This window comes from Pseudorca crassidens, chromosome 19, assembly GCF_039906515.1.
Source record: "Pseudorca crassidens isolate mPseCra1 chromosome 19, mPseCra1.hap1, whole genome shotgun sequence".
Lineage (NCBI taxonomy): Eukaryota > Metazoa > Chordata > Mammalia > Artiodactyla > Delphinidae > Pseudorca > Pseudorca crassidens.
Window position 1 is genome coordinate 48177116 of NC_090314.1, and position 14697 is coordinate 48191812.

The 14697-nt window shown below is 58.6% G+C and overlaps 2 protein-coding genes across 9 annotated transcripts in view; both read left to right on the forward strand.

Moving 5' to 3' along the window:
- Nucleotides 1-2285, forward strand: part of CRHR1 (corticotropin releasing hormone receptor 1) — a 51987-nt gene extending 49702 nt beyond the window's left edge. For 6 of the 8 annotated variants that reach the window (XM_067716735.1, XM_067716739.1, XM_067716738.1 and 3 more), the window contains 3 exons: nt 101-236; nt 424-465; nt 967-1247. In XM_067716735.1, coding sequence (XP_067572836.1) covers nt 101-236; nt 424-465; nt 967-1107 — 319 coding nt within the window. In that variant the 3' untranslated portion in view covers nt 1108-1247. Of the gene's footprint in view, nt 1-100; nt 237-423; nt 466-966 lie in introns of all 8 variants that reach the window. The other 2 variants (XM_067716737.1, XM_067716740.1) reach the window with 1 other exon arrangement.
- Nucleotides 2286-2415: 130 nt separating this feature from the next.
- Nucleotides 2416-11053, forward strand: SPPL2C (signal peptide peptidase like 2C). The gene has a single exon (XM_067716734.1). It carries the CDS (start codon nt 9003-9005, stop codon nt 11013-11015), a length of 2013 nt encoding a protein of 670 aa, XP_067572835.1. The 5' UTR covers nt 2416-9002; the 3' UTR covers nt 11016-11053.
- The last annotated feature ends 3644 nt before the right edge of the window (nt 11054-14697 follow it).

Consider the following 14697-nt stretch of genomic DNA (forward strand, 5'->3'; position numbering starts at 1 on the left):
CCCTCCCCCAGACCCGGTCCTTCTCACCAAGCCAGAGGCCCCAGCCCCCTCCCGGGTGGGCTGTGACTCTGGGCCTCCCCCCCTACCTGCCCCACCCCAGGAAGGCTGTGAAGGCCACCCTGGTGCTGCTACCCCTCCTGGGCATCACGTACATGCTGTTCTTCGTGAACCCCGGGGAGGACGAGGTCTCCCGGGTCGTCTTCATCTACTTCAACTCCTTCCTGGAATCCTTCCAGGTACAGCCGTCCCCCACCCCAGCCCCTCGCTCCAGCCCTGACTGCCCCCTGCACCTCTTCAGGTGGGAACTCTTCCAGGCAGGGGCCTGGAGGAGTGGGAGGCTGGGGACAGAAAGGGGTCAGCCCCGAAGCTGGATGGGGCCGCACCTGCCCCCGTGCCTTGACCCACCTTCTCCCTCCACGCCAGGGTTTCTTCGTGTCTGTGTTCTACTGCTTCCTCAACAGCGAGGTAAGGACCTGGGGCCCCAGGACTCGGGACGGCAGGAGGCCTGCTGGGACCAGACTGTCCGTAGTCTCCTCCTGTCCGAGGCGGCAAGCCCACTTCTTTGCTCTCATAGGCAGTAGGTGTGGGAGCCAGAAGCCGGGGCTCCAGTCTCATCCATGAGTCTGTGAAATGGGCTGTTGAAAACCAGGAAGCGGAGCCCTGGGACAAGGGGTGTATGTAGGTTGAGGGCAGGAGGTGTGTATGGGTTGAGGGTAGAGATTCTTCACGGCAAAGGCCATATGACACCTTTGGGTGGCTTTGAGAAATGTACCCCTTGCTCAGAACGCTTGAGAAAATTGTCCTAACAAATATGCGAAGCAACAATGTTGATGATGTGAATGTTGCCACCTCCGACGTGGCCCCCTGTGCACGGCTCCCCTGTACAGCTGCTTGTGGAAGCCCTGGGGGAGGGAGGGGGGTCCTGAAACCCCGGCTCAGACCTTGTGCTCTGCTCTGTGCCCACAGGTCCGCTCTGCCATCCGGAAGAGGTGGCACCGATGGCAGGACAAGCACTCGATCCGCGCCCGTGTGGCCCGCGCCATGTCCATCCCCACCTCCCCCACCCGTGTCAGCTTTCACAGCATCAAACAGTCCACAGCAGTCTGAGCTGGAGGGCCGTGGAGTGGCCCCCAAGATCCACGGCTGGGGAGATGGTTGCCGGGCTCAGCTGGCCGCCCTGTCTGTGGAGGGGACCAGCTCTCTCCCACACCCTGTGCCCCCAGGAGCAGCTGGCTGGCACTGAGAGCCCGGGAGGCCCCTCCCGCACCCCCAGCCGAGCAGGAGTTCCAGGCCTCTGAGAGCAGTCTGGGCCACGGGATGAATGGAAGATAACCTATAGGCCTGCGCCGGGCCCAGGGCCTCTGGCTCCCCTTTGCCCCAAGAATGGAACAGAAACGGAGTGGAGATGGAGAGCAGGGAATCCAAAGCAGCATGTGGGTCCCTCCAAGAGGTGTTTGCGTCCAGAGCACAAGATGGCAGCCCATTGGAGACCCCGGGATGTCCTCAGCGACTGTGCGGGGCCATCCACTCCTCCAGGAGCATCATGGGAAACTCTTGTGACAGCGTTCAAGCCACCGTGATGATGCCTCCAGGCCTTAGCAGTGCTTTCCAACACCACTGGGAACCAAGGCCATGTTGTCAGAAGCCCTGCAGACATTGTTAGAAATCAGGTGGCATCAGACATCAGGCCACGTCACCGAAACCCTCCCAAGCCACCAGAAATTCATGTGACCCTGTGGCACTGCCACCAGAAACGCCCTGCCTCGCTGCCTTGCACCCTTGGACCTTTACTACCCCACAGCCCACATGGGTTCCCCCTCCTTAACCTCCTGCCCCAGGTGTCTCCCCCTTCGTGAGATGATGGGGAGGTGGGAGGGTGACAGAGTGTCCTTGAGCAAAAGCCAGTGTGTGCCCCAGCCAAAGCCAGCCTCCCTTTGAGGGGCAGAGAATACTGGGGGCCACCCAGCCTGCTGTTTTCGGTGACCTGGCCTCTGGGGCAACCCCTCTGCTGGTCAAAAGGACCCTGTGGCCCTTGGATGACCTCATTGGGAAGCATCATTAGCTAAGCAAAGATAGAAGAGGGTGGGGCACTCAGCCCCTCTCTGCCTCAAGTTCCCCAGAGCAGGACAAGTGGCTCCTGGGGCAACCAGCCAGCTGACCGCTTACACCCCTGGTAAGGACCCAGCCACATCCAGAGATACTGGACAGCCGGAGCAGGGCTTTGGGGGAGTGGGGCTGGGAGATGGGGGTGGCTAGTGTAAATAATAATGTTTATCTTTCAACCAGCAGTTGTGGAGCCTGGTATGTGCTAGGGCTGGGTAGGGAGGGTACCCCAAAGAAATGGAGGCCACTTCCAGCCTTAGGGTCACCGTGTGGTTGGGGAACCAGTGGCACTCAGACACACGCCAATGATGGGGCGCTAGGGGAGCCCCTGAGGTCCAGGAGAGGACTTAGGAGAAGGGCATGGGTCTGCGGGGACCAGGTAAGAGCAGCTTTTGTAAGGGGGCGAGTCGTAGGGAGAAGGTGGCGGACACCACGGGCGGGGCACAGCTTGAGCACAGGTGAGTCAGTGGGACCAGACCGAAGTGTGTCCCAGCCCCAGGGGAGGAGATAAGCTGGGAACAGGAAGGAATTAGGAAGCAGGGGAGGCCGAACAGGCTTGAATGCTGTCTTAGCATGGAAACCCCAGAAGCATACCAAGAAACAAGGCTTCGAGAGCCAACTCCAGGGTAGGGGCGCACACGCCCACCACCATGGGCAGCTGCAGGCAGTCCTGCTGCGGAAGCTGGGAGAGCCGGCTGGGACCCACACCTGCATCGTCCCACCTGAGGGGCGAGGGATGTGTATCCACCAGCTCCTGGGGGACAGTAAATCCCTGCACCTCCTGCGGAGTCCGGGAGCGTGCCGGGCACAACGTGGGCCACGTCCTCGGGGCAGGAGGTGGGTGGGGCACAGACGCTCCACCCAACACACTCAGGCCCGGGCCTTGCCTCTGAGTCTCTGACCCGGAAAGAGGGCCACGCAGGGGTGTGTGTGTATGCACGAGTGCATGCGCACACGTGCACACGGGTGCGTGTGCTATCAGGACACCAGGACAGACAGATGACCGCGGTGCTGGGAGCCCCGCAGCTTCGACTGGGGCAGGGGAGGTCCAGCGGGTGAGGATCTGACTGCTCCCCGAGGGAGGAGCTGGGGGTGTCCCTGAAGGCCATTGTGGGGTACCCTGCTCTGCTAACTCCCCAAGCGCTGTCCCCTTAAGGAGGGAGATGGGGGGACCAGCTGAGCAGAGGAAGCCATGAGAATAGGACCAGGGGCACCAAGACGGAGATATGCTGACAGCTTCCAGAGCAGCTGGGGTGGGACAGCCACACAAAGGGTCCTAGCTGACAAGGGGGACCAGAAGTGACTTGAGTCTCAAATGGCCACAAGTGAGGCACCTTTCTCAACATTGCCTTCCACCCAATGAAGGAGAAGTGAGAAAGCAAGGCATTTCATGGACAATGTTGGGATGTGGGGGTCTGGGGGCATCCCAAGGACAGAGGAGCCTGAGATGGGCTGGGGGCGACTGTGAGGGGGTTTTATAGGCAAGGGGTCTTGAAGGGGCCAAGCTGGGGCGGTGCCCCTGTTCCTGCTTGTGCCTCCGGGCTGTTTTAGCTGATGGGCACCCTTTGCATGCCTACTGTGCTCTCAGCTCCGTGGGCGGGGGCAGGCGAGCAGCACCCCCAGGACGTACGCCACACAGGCTGCAAAGCTCAGAGCTGCCGGCTCTGGAAGGTCGTGGGAGGACATCCAAGGCGAGGCTGGGGCTCATCACAGAAGCCGCAAGGGGTCCCTGGGCCGTGGGCGCTGTTTCAGGTGAACCTCAGGATCCCTCTCGTCCAGAGACTGGAAGGGTGGAGGGGCTGCTGCAGCACAGCCGGAAACAACTGGGCTGCAAAGAACCGCAGCCCCTCCTGCCAGGGGCAGGTGTGCCGAGTTTAACCCTTCCATGGGCTGCAGGGCAGGAGTCAAGGCAGGCCCCCGATGGGATTTCTGAGTCATTCTGCCCCGAGCTTCGACTTGTGGGTGGGTGGGAAGGGAGGTCCCTTGGGGCTGTGGCTGTGTGATGGGCCAACAGACACACATGTCACCCCACTGTGGGAAGGGGCCGAGCAGCTGCAGGGTGGAGATCACTGCGGGACAGGCCCCTCTCTCAAGCTGGGAAGAATTTTTCTCCATGCCACACTCAGAGGCTGCAGTTCCCTAAAAGTTCCCCCACCTGAGCCCTTTTCTCCTTGGGTCCCTCCCTCATGGGCACAGATCACCAGTACAGGAAAAACCACCCTGTGGGGTTTGGGTTTTCCAGTTCTGGCTCCCCCCTCCTTGAGTGTGAAGCTATAGCCCCTGCCTTGGGGTCCTCGGCTTCCCCTGCAAGGCCTCCTCAGTCCCCCTGCTGCTGATGGGACCCAGACTGGGACCCTGACAGACACCCTGGGACCGGAAGTCAGGGCAGAGGGTGCAGATCGAGGAGGGAGGGAGGTTTTGGAATCCAGATAATAATTAATTGAGGACATTTGTAGATTGCTTTGCAATCCACAAAATCCTTTATAGCATTCACGGAAGTAGGGAACAGAACCAGCCCATTTTACAGCCGAGAAAACTGAGGCCAAGCGACTCCCCTGAGATCAAAGGTCTCTGGCTCCAAATCCAGGCCTCTTTCTACCCCATCAGTTGACTGAAGTCACTGGGCTTGGGTTTGGGGAGGGCAGGACTGATAAAGCAGCTCTGGAGGGAGGGGACAGCGAGGAGGCCTCGGGGATTCAGATCGGGGCCGTGTCCCAGGCAAAGATGAAACCGGCCCAAAGACGGCCCGGCCAGTGTCTGGCTGCTGAGCCCAGCTGGGTGGGAGCGATGAGGGTTCTGTATATCCGGCAACCCCTTCCCCACCTTCCCAACATCCTGCTCCCCTCCACTCCTTAAAATGATGCTTAACTGCAAACAGTACAGCCCAGGTCACCAGAAGCCTCTGTGGGTCTCCCTGCCCAGCCCATGTGAGGGTGTCACTGGCCTCCAGCTCAGGGGTCTCTCAAGCTCATCTCATCCAGCCCCCTGACTTCAAACTGACCTGCCCACCCTTGGTTCAAACAGAGGGGGTGCTTCCTACATTTCAGCAATACTATCACTGACGCTCACCGGGAGCCCCCTTGCTAAGCCCCTTACATACTGGTCTCATCTACTCTTCATACCACCCTATGAGGAAGGAGCTGTTATCCCCATTTAACATATGGGGAAAGCAATGCCCAGAGAGGTTGGGACGTGCCCAGCAGTGGTATGGCTGGATGTGAACCCAGTCTGGCCTCACTTGGCCCCCACGGTGTTTAACCCCTGTGCAGCAGGAGTTCTTTGCAGAGTTCTTCTCCCTGACCCACTGCTCCGTCCAATCCTCTTCCTACGGAAATTCTTCAGTTTCTCCAATTTTGTGGACGAACGGTGTTCAGAGACGAAGCTGGATGCAGGAGTTTGTGCCCGCCAAGCGTGGCCTCAGGTGGGCCCACTGCCTAACCCGCCAGCCCAGCCTCCAGGCCAGTCCCAGACTGCCTGCCTCCCGGCGTCCCCAGCCCTGTCCCTGCTCCATTTCAGAGCATCACCTCCTCTTTCCTACCTTCCACGGCCCCACTACCCCGCAGACCCTGCTGGGCAGGCTTGGGTCAAGAGAGTCCTGGACCAAGTATAGTTTTCAAAGCTCTCGGTGTGTTGAAAACACCAATGAGATCATCATTTGGAAATAACTCCAGAGACCACCTTTGGCCACCAGGCTGCCACCCACCCCCTCTGCCCCTCCAAGGGGTCCAGGACAGATGCCTGCTGCCCAGCCTCATTGCCCACTGGTCCAAGGCAGGTGGGGGCAGAAGCAGCATGCTCCTGCCTCTCTTGCTTTCATTACTGGGGTTTCGGGGGAAGGAGAAGACGGTAATCTGGTCCCTTCTCGGGGTCTGTACCATCTCTAGAACATGCAGCTAGGACAGATCTGGGCCAGGAAACAAGGGCAGTGCACGGGCCTGGTGAGCTGGGCACCATCCCACACTTCCTGAGCAACCCCACTGGGCTGAGACCCATTGCCTGGGACCTGCTGCCCTCTCTGCCCTGAGTGGATAAAGATAAGTGTTCCAGGTGCCACCTACATCCCCACACAGAAGGCAGAGACACTGCCCCTGGCCTGCCCTGGGCAGCGACACTGAGAGCCCAGGCCATAGCTAAGGGGGGCAGTGGGGAAGGAACAGAAGCTTCAGATCAGAGGGCTGCCCTCAAGGAAAGGGGTGGAATCTGGGGAGGGCGCAGGGGAGAGTGGGTGATGCAGAGTCTTAGAGCAGAAACACAGCCTGGGGAGTGGGCGTCGGCCACTTGTGTGACCACGCCTACCAGGGCATCCTGCAGGGCGTGGTCAGGGCAACAAGCAGCCACAGAGAGGAGCAGTTCCATGGCTGGGGGCTGGGGGCTGGTGCTGGGAGATGGGATGGCGCGATCTGGGGAAGCAGCAATTGGACAGACACCCTTCTGTGAGCTGGGACCCAGGAAGAGCCTCAAAGGAAATGAGCCTCCAGAGAATTCGTTGAGCCCAGACCACCAGGAGCCTAAGGGTAGATCGGGGTGGGGGAGAGGCAGGAGCAGGCTCTGGGGGGCCCATGATTTTGAACCCCAAATGGGGGCATATGCTGGTCTGATTGGGTCCAGAAGAATTACAGTGAGGCCTGTCCTGAGCACAGTGCCCTGGAGGGGACCGGAGCTGCTCCTTGCTTTGTTCTTTTGAAAATCGTGGTAAAACACACACAATATAAAACTTACCATTTCATCCGATTCAACATATTAAATACACTCACGGTGCTGTGCAACCATCACCTCTATCCAGTTCCAGAACCTTTTCATCACCCTAATGAAACCCCGGACGCATTGAGCAGTCACTCCCCCTCCCCCCCTCCCCCAGCCTCCAGCCCCCACCAACCTGCTTTCTGTCTCTACGATTTGCCTATTCAGGAAATTTCATAAAAGTGGAGTCATGTGATATTTGTCCTTTTGTGTCTGGCTTCTTTCCGCTGCTTCATGTTTTCAAGGTTCCTCCACATTGTACTGTGCATCAGAACTTCACTCCTTCGTAGGGCAGAATGATACTCCATTGTACGGGTAGACTACACGTTCTTTATCCGTTCATCAGCTGAAGGACATTTGGGTTCTTTTCATCTATTCCAAGTTATTGTGAAGAGTGCTGCTACAAACATTCAAGTACAAGTTTTTGTTTGAACACCTGTTTTCCATTCTTTTGGGTATATGCCCAGGAGTGGAATTGCTGGGTCATATGGTAACTTTCTGTTTAACTTATCAAGGAACGGCCAAGTGTTTTCCACAGTGACTGTACCATTTACAATATTCCCACCAGCAACATACGAGAATCCCAATTGCTCCGTATCCGTGCCCAAACCTGTTATTATCTGTTTTATTTTATTTTTTTTTATAATACTACCCCAGTAGCTGTCTTAGTCTTTGGTTTTTTAAAAGACCCAGAGACTTCTCCGGTGGCACAGTGGTTAAGAATCCGCCTGCCAATGCAGGAGACACGGGTTCGAGCCCTGGTCCGGGAAGATCCCACATGCCGCGGAGCAACTAAGCCCGTGGGCCACAACTATTGAAGCCCGCGTGCCACAACTACTGAAGCCCACGCTCCTAGAGCCCGTGCTCCGCAACCAGAGAAGCCACTGCAATGAGAAGCCGGCTCACTGCAACGAAGAGTAGCCCCTGCTCGCCACAACTAGCGAAAGCCCACGCACAGCAACGAAGACAAAAAAAAGAACAGGGCCTAGAGTCTCCTGGACGTGGTGGAGCTGTCCTTGGAGGTAGGGCCTGAAGGACAAGAACGAGCAGCGGGTGAGGCCTTGGGCCAGAGATCAGAGCTGCAGTCAAGCCGTCAGGGAGACGGGCAGGCCCTAGGCAGTTCCCTGGACAGGGCAAGACCTAAGGGTCATGTCCAGTGTGAGAGCTGGATCTGGGAACCGGGACTGGGGCCCATGGGGTGGCTTCTCTGAGCCTCGGTTTACACATCCGTGAAGTGGGGGTATTCAGGTAAGTTTAAGCTGCCGTAACAAAGAGACTCAGAATAAGCCAGTGGCTTAAGGAAGATAATGTATCTAACAGTCCACGGTGAGCCTCCCATGCTCCATGCAGACATCCAGGGACCTGGCTCCTTTCGCTCCCTTTCTCCCCATCCCTTAGGACAACGCCCTCCTCTCCATAGCCAGTGGCCTGTCCATGACTGATTTGTACGAAAAGGAAAGGGATGGACGAGGAGCCCCACAGTCTCTGTCTGGGTCCCCGAGGGACTCACATCATTTCTGCTCAATTCCATTGGTGAGAAATGGCCACGTGGCCATTCCTAGATCCAGGGGAGTCTGGGAATAAAACTCCAGTCATGTGCCTGCCCAAAGGGGCGTGATTTAAAAGACAGCTCGCAGCCCCGTGCTGGATGGGTGTAGTAATACCTCCTTGCAGGGTGCTGTGAGTACAGGTAAAGAACCTGGCACTTAGTAAGAATTCAATAAAAGTACACAGTATCACTGAGGTCAGGGCTCCCAGGGGCCTTGGAAACTCTCTGGTCTAATGTCCTCATTTCTCAGGCACAGAGAGGAGAGGCCTCTGCCCGGGTTGCCCCGTGCGTAAAGGGCAAGGTGGCTCCAGCATCCTGTCCGGGGTCCTCAACCCCATCCTCTCGCCTCTTGTTTCAAATTCGCTGGTCCAGCTCCACTGGGAGCCAGGCAGAGTAGGGGGGCCCAGATGACCTCTGCACCCAGAGGCAGGGCTGGGGGACAGGATTCCGAGAGGCTGCACGGCTTTGTGACTCCATAGGTGTGGCCCTGGTTTCCTGGACGGAAGACAAAGCTTCCGCTCTGTGACTGAGGGCCACACCCAGCCCCCAGAGGGGGCAGCGGGCTGTGGGCAGCTGCCACACGGGACGCGGCAGTAGGTACCTGAGGAGCATGGCGTGCCCGGGCTTCCTCCTCTTTCTATTCCTCTTCCTCTTTGCCAGCACCGTGGTCCGGGGGGAGCGTGCTGTGGTCCACGTGGTGTCAGACAACTGGAGCAAGGACTACTGCGTCCTGTTCCGCTCCGACTATGTCACCCTGCCCCGGGACCTACACCACGCCCCACTCCTGCCCCTGTATGATGGTACCCATGCACCCTGGTGCCCAGGCGAGGACTCCCCCCACCAGGCCCACCCCGGCTCCCCCAGCCAGCGGCCCCTCCGCCAGACCACCGCCGTGGTCATGAGGGGTAACTGCAGCTTCTACGCCAAAGGCTGGCTGGCTCAGGCCCGAGGAGCCCACGGGCTGCTCATCGTGAGCCAGGTCAGCAGCCGACAGCGCTCAGACAGCACCCCGGCCACCCAGGACCGCCACAAGCCCCTGCCAGACCTCACCATCCCCGTGGCCGTGCTCCGCTACACCGACATGCTCGACGTCCTGAGCTACACCCATGGCGGCGCCGGGGTCCGCGTGGCCTTGTACGCACCCCCAGAGCCCATCCTTGACTACGACATGGTGGTCATCTTCATCCTGGCTGTAGGCACCGTGGCCGTGGGCGGCTACTGGGCCGGAGTGACCGAGGCTCACCGGCTGCGGCGGCACCTGGCCCAAGGGGGAGGGGGGCCTGGCGGTCAAAATCAGCAGGAAGCAGTGGCAGCCCAGCAGGGGCACAAGCAAGAAGACGCAGCAGTGGACTTCACGCCGGCCATGACGGGCGCAGTGGTCGCCGTGTCCTCCTCCAACATGCTGCTGCTCTACTTCTTCTACGACTGTTTTGTCTACGTCCAGATCGCCATCTTCGGCCTGGGTGCCAGCACCGGCCTCTACAGCTGCCTGGTGTCCGTGGTGCCGCGATACCGGTGGCTCCTGCCCGGCCGCCGGGCCTGTCTGCAGCTGCCCCTGCTGGCCGGCCTGTGCGTGGTGGTGACGGTCCTCTGGGTCGCCTACCGCAACGAGGACCGCTGGGCCTGGCTCCTGCAGGACATGCTGGGTGTGGCCTACTGCCTTTTCATCCTGCGGCGTGTGCGCCTGTCCACCCTCAAGAGCTGTGCCTCCCTCCTGCTGGCCCTGCTGGCCTTTGATGTCTTCTTCGTCTTCGTCACGCCCCTGCTCACCAGGACCGGCAACAGTATCATGTTGGAGGTAGCCTTGGGCCCGGCAGACTCCTTGAGCCACGAGAGGCTGCCCATGGCGCTCAAGGTGCCCCGGCTGAGCTTCTCGGCCTTGACCCTGTGTGACCAGCCCTTCTCCATCCTTGGCTTCGGTGACATCGTGGTCCCCGGCCTCTTGGTGGCCTACTGTCACCGCTTTGACGTGCATATCCGCTCGCGGCAGGTCTACTTCGTGGCCTGCACCGTGGCCTACGCTGTGGGCCTGCTGGTCACTTTTGTGGCCATGGCACTCATGCAGATGGGCCAGCCCGCCCTGCTCTACCTGGTGTCCAGCACCCTGCTCACCAGCCTGGCCGTGGCTGCCTGCCGCCAAGAACTCACCCTCTTCTGGACTGGCCAGTGCAGAGCCCAGACCCCCGCCCGGCTGGTGCCAGGGCTCTGCGGTGCCCCTTCAGTTGGCTCTGAGCAGAAGCAGGAGCACGCAGCAGATGTCCACAGAGCCAGCGAGCTTGCGGGGGCCACTGAGCACCTGGCAGGGAACTTAGACGGCGGCCTTGGGAAGGACACAGCTGAGATTGTCACCATATCTGAGGATGAAGCCACCAGTCCTGAAGGCCACAGTGACAGCTCTGAGGGCTGGAGTGATGTCATCCTGGAGGCTGATGAGCTGCCCTGTACCCACCCTGCGGCCTCAGAGGAGCTGACGCCACTGATGCCACTCATGCCGCCGCCCTCGGAGCTGGGCCACACCCACGCCCAGGCCCAGGCCCACGATGCTGGCCTGCCCCGGACAGGGCTCCACAAGAAGAAGGGCCTGGAGGTAAAGAAGAGCATGTCGACCCAGGCTCCTTTGTGAACCGGGGGCCCCGGGACTTGTGCCTCTAGACGATTGCAGAACAAAGCCATGTGTGGCACAAAGAAATCGGGGCATTAAAGATATTCCATATCTACCCAATGGAGCCTCTTTGTTTGTTGGGACTGTAAGAAAGCAGCAACCGCGGAGTAAGTCCATGCAGAGACTGGGGGGCCCTTAGGACAGGCCCCATCTCCCCCTGCAGCCCAGCCCCGACCTCACTGCCCAGCTTTTTCTCATGCTCAGGTCCAATTGAACAATTACTCTTCCTTGATCACACCACGTCCTCTCCCTCTCTCTTTGCACATGCTTTTCTCTCTGGCTGAGACACCCTTCCCATCCCAGACAGATATATCACAGCCCAGCTCCCTCACTCACTGGAGAATTTCTAAGCAGCCTTCAAGTGTCAGCTCACTACCACCCTTCCTGCTAAGCGTCCCTGCTCTAGGCATCCTGGACAGCAACACCACGCCCAGCACGTGCCTGCTGTCATCCACCTGCTGCATCCACAGACACCAAGTTTGTGCCTACTGTGTACACCACCCTGTGGTGGGCACAGAGGGAGACTGCTGTCCAGCTGGGGGAAGGGTGGGGGATGGAGAACAGACAAGAAACAACTTGAGACTCATCTCAAAACGGGGATGGAGAGGTTGGAGCCGGAGTGGAAGAATTTAGGAGACCACGGCTCTAGTTCCCGTGCTTCCTTCTCTGACCCTGGACGATGGACCAATCTCTTAACCCCTTTGAGGTTCAGGAGTCTCATCTTCAAAATGGGACCTATACCATGTCCACCTGGAGGCAGGGTCATGGACAAAATGACCTCTTGAGGACCCCACAGTTTCTTTAGTTTTATGGTGTGTTTATACGTTGCTTAAGCAGAGCAAACAAACTCTGGGGTGAGGGAAGGCTTCCGGAGGAGGCTATGGGGGAGGGGCGGTGTGGTACCGTGGTTAGGGTTCTGGAACCCGCAGCCTACCGGAAATTCCAGCTCCACCACTGACCTGTCCTGTGTCATTGAGCAAGTGATTTAACCTCTTAGTGCCTCGGTTTTCTCACCTGTAGAATGGGATAATAATAGAACCTACTGTGGGGGTTTGGGGGAGGTATGACCGCATTGGCTTATATACGAGGGCTGACGCAATGCATGTAGGGAGATCGATATGAATGTTAGCTCTGTGTATATTACTCCCCTTTGTGAAAGGAGCTGAAAGAATCAAATCCAACCCCTACAAGCCTTTGGGTTCTGGCCCCAACTTCCTCCCCTCCTCCCCTCCACACCCAGCATTCCTGCTCTTACCACCACCAGCGAGCACACACCAGTCCCCATCACACACACCTTCCCTCTGCACCCCCCAGGACCTTCCCACGTGCTGGGTCCTCTACCTGCAACTTTCCACTCCTCCTACCCCCAGAATCGGGTCTGGCCAGTTTCTTGTCCGTCCAGCCCCAGCTCAAACGCCCCCTCCTCATGGAAGCCTACCTTGATGACCCTTCCTAAAGCAGCCCCTGGCCTCAATCACATCACCCTATACCCGGTTCATTAGTCTTCTCGTCTCCCCCAGTCATGTCAGCTTGGTGAGGGCAGGGAACCCTCTGTCTTGTTCATCTGTGTAGAACAGGGCCTCGTATGTAGCAGGTGCTTGAGTTATATTTGTTGGAGGAATGAATGAATGAATGAATCATTGAATGAATGAATGGAATAAATGAACCAATGAATTCTGGGCAAAGCTTGGCCACTGCCTGGAGTTCTGACCCAGACAATGAAGTGAACCTGGGCAAGAGAGGCAGCCCTCCTGGGAATCCTCACCCACCACAGCCTTCCGGACCATGCCCTGCTGCAGGCACAAGAGTGTGAGCCAAGGGTAGGTCTGGTCTCAGCCCACCTCACTTCATTCTTAAAGCTGGTTGTAATGAACGAATGCATGAATGAGTTGCTCCAGCCTGAACACCACGAGCGAACACCCCAGGCCGCCTCCCTGGGGTACTGCAGGGCCTTGGTCAGTGTGGAGATGAGACTCTGAGGGTTCTGGCTGGGCCCTGGGGGTGGGGAGGAAGGGGGCCAGGGAAAGGGCATCTCAAAGAAAGTCCCACTCACGGGGGACGAAGCGCAGCCCCCTAGGCAAACGGCATCGGAAGGCCGGGTCTGAACAAGGGCAGAGAGAGGAACCCGGGCCAGGACACTGACCGGAGAGGTTGGCAGCCCCTTCTGCTGGAGCCAGCGACCATCTGGCCTGGACAGAGGGGCCTCCACAGGCTCTGGCTCACCTCCAGCCAGGGCGGCCTCCCCACTGCTGACCTGCGTCACTGGGCCTGCCAAGCGTGGGCTATACCCCTCTGCCAGGCCCAAGGGGGAGGCTGAACAGAGCTGAGGCCTCTCGGTCCCCCTCACCGCCTGGGGGGCAAAGGAGCTCTGCTCTCCCAGGAACTTGCAGTCGGTGTGGCTCTGAGGACGCTGAACTGGAGCCCCCTGGGCAGGGCGATGCCTGCCTCCACGGAGAGGATGCTCATGGGAAGCCCTCCGCATCTCATCCCCCGCCACGTCCAAACAGATTCAGGGAAGAATGAATCCAACTCTTGTCCTCACTCTTCTACCCAACAGGGGTTAACATTCAGAGACTGTTCTGTCTATAAAGTGGGGGGAATGATACTGCCTCCCTCGGGGGTTCTGGCACGTATTAAAGCATCCGGGGAAGGCGCCGAGCCTGGGCTCCCGACATCTTGTAGCGCTGCTGTCGCTGCTCTTCTCTGATGACCCAGCATCCCCTGCTCCTGCCCTGACTCCAGAGCCAGGATCCTCTTTTAGCTGCGGGCTGTGTTTCCCTTTGCCAGTCTGCTTCCCAGGGATTGGGCCGAATCCAGGTGGCTGTCACCTGTCAGAGGTGCCCAGAGTTGGCAACCCCCATCTGAGTGCCAGAGGGACACAGAGTACTGCACATGTGCGTGTACACACACACACACACACACACACACACACACGGGTACGTGCAAGTAGACATGCACACACATCCGTACTGCGCCCTCAGGTAGCTAATGACAGAGCAGTACAGTGGGACCAGGGCCTGACCCTCTTCCCCTGGGCTAGCAGAGGCGGTGGCAGGCAAGCCTGTGCCCCGGTCTGATGGCTCCCCTGCCTTCACCTGTTCCGTCCTCTGCTGCTTTTGCACTTTGAACCCCATCTCAACATCTGCAGAGCCCAACCTGTGACAGGTGAAACCTAAGATGGGGAGGTGGGGAATTCCCTGGCAGTCCAGTGGACTCTCTGGTCAGGGACCTAAGATCCCACAAGCTGGGCAGCGCAGCCAAACCCCCCTCCCCCCCCCACCAAAAAAAAAACACTAAGATGGGACCAGGGCAGGAATGAACTCCTGAGCCATGCCCAGGGCTCCAGGTGGCCCAGTCCCAGCTCTGGGGCTGCGCCGTGTTCAGGCTGCCCAGCATTTTTCTCTGTGGCCTCATTTAATCCCAGCAAGAACCCCATGAGCTGAATAGTCACAGCCTAGTTGTTTTCTAGTTGGTGAGAAGTTTGGTACCAGAGCTTTTGGCTTCCCTTGATAGTGGGAACCAGCAAGGACCCAAGAGATGCTCTATCCCACAGATGAGGAAAGGAAAGCCCAGAGAGTGTCAGGAGCCGCCCAACATCACACAGCAATGGGACAGCATAAACAGAACACAACTCCGGTCTTCT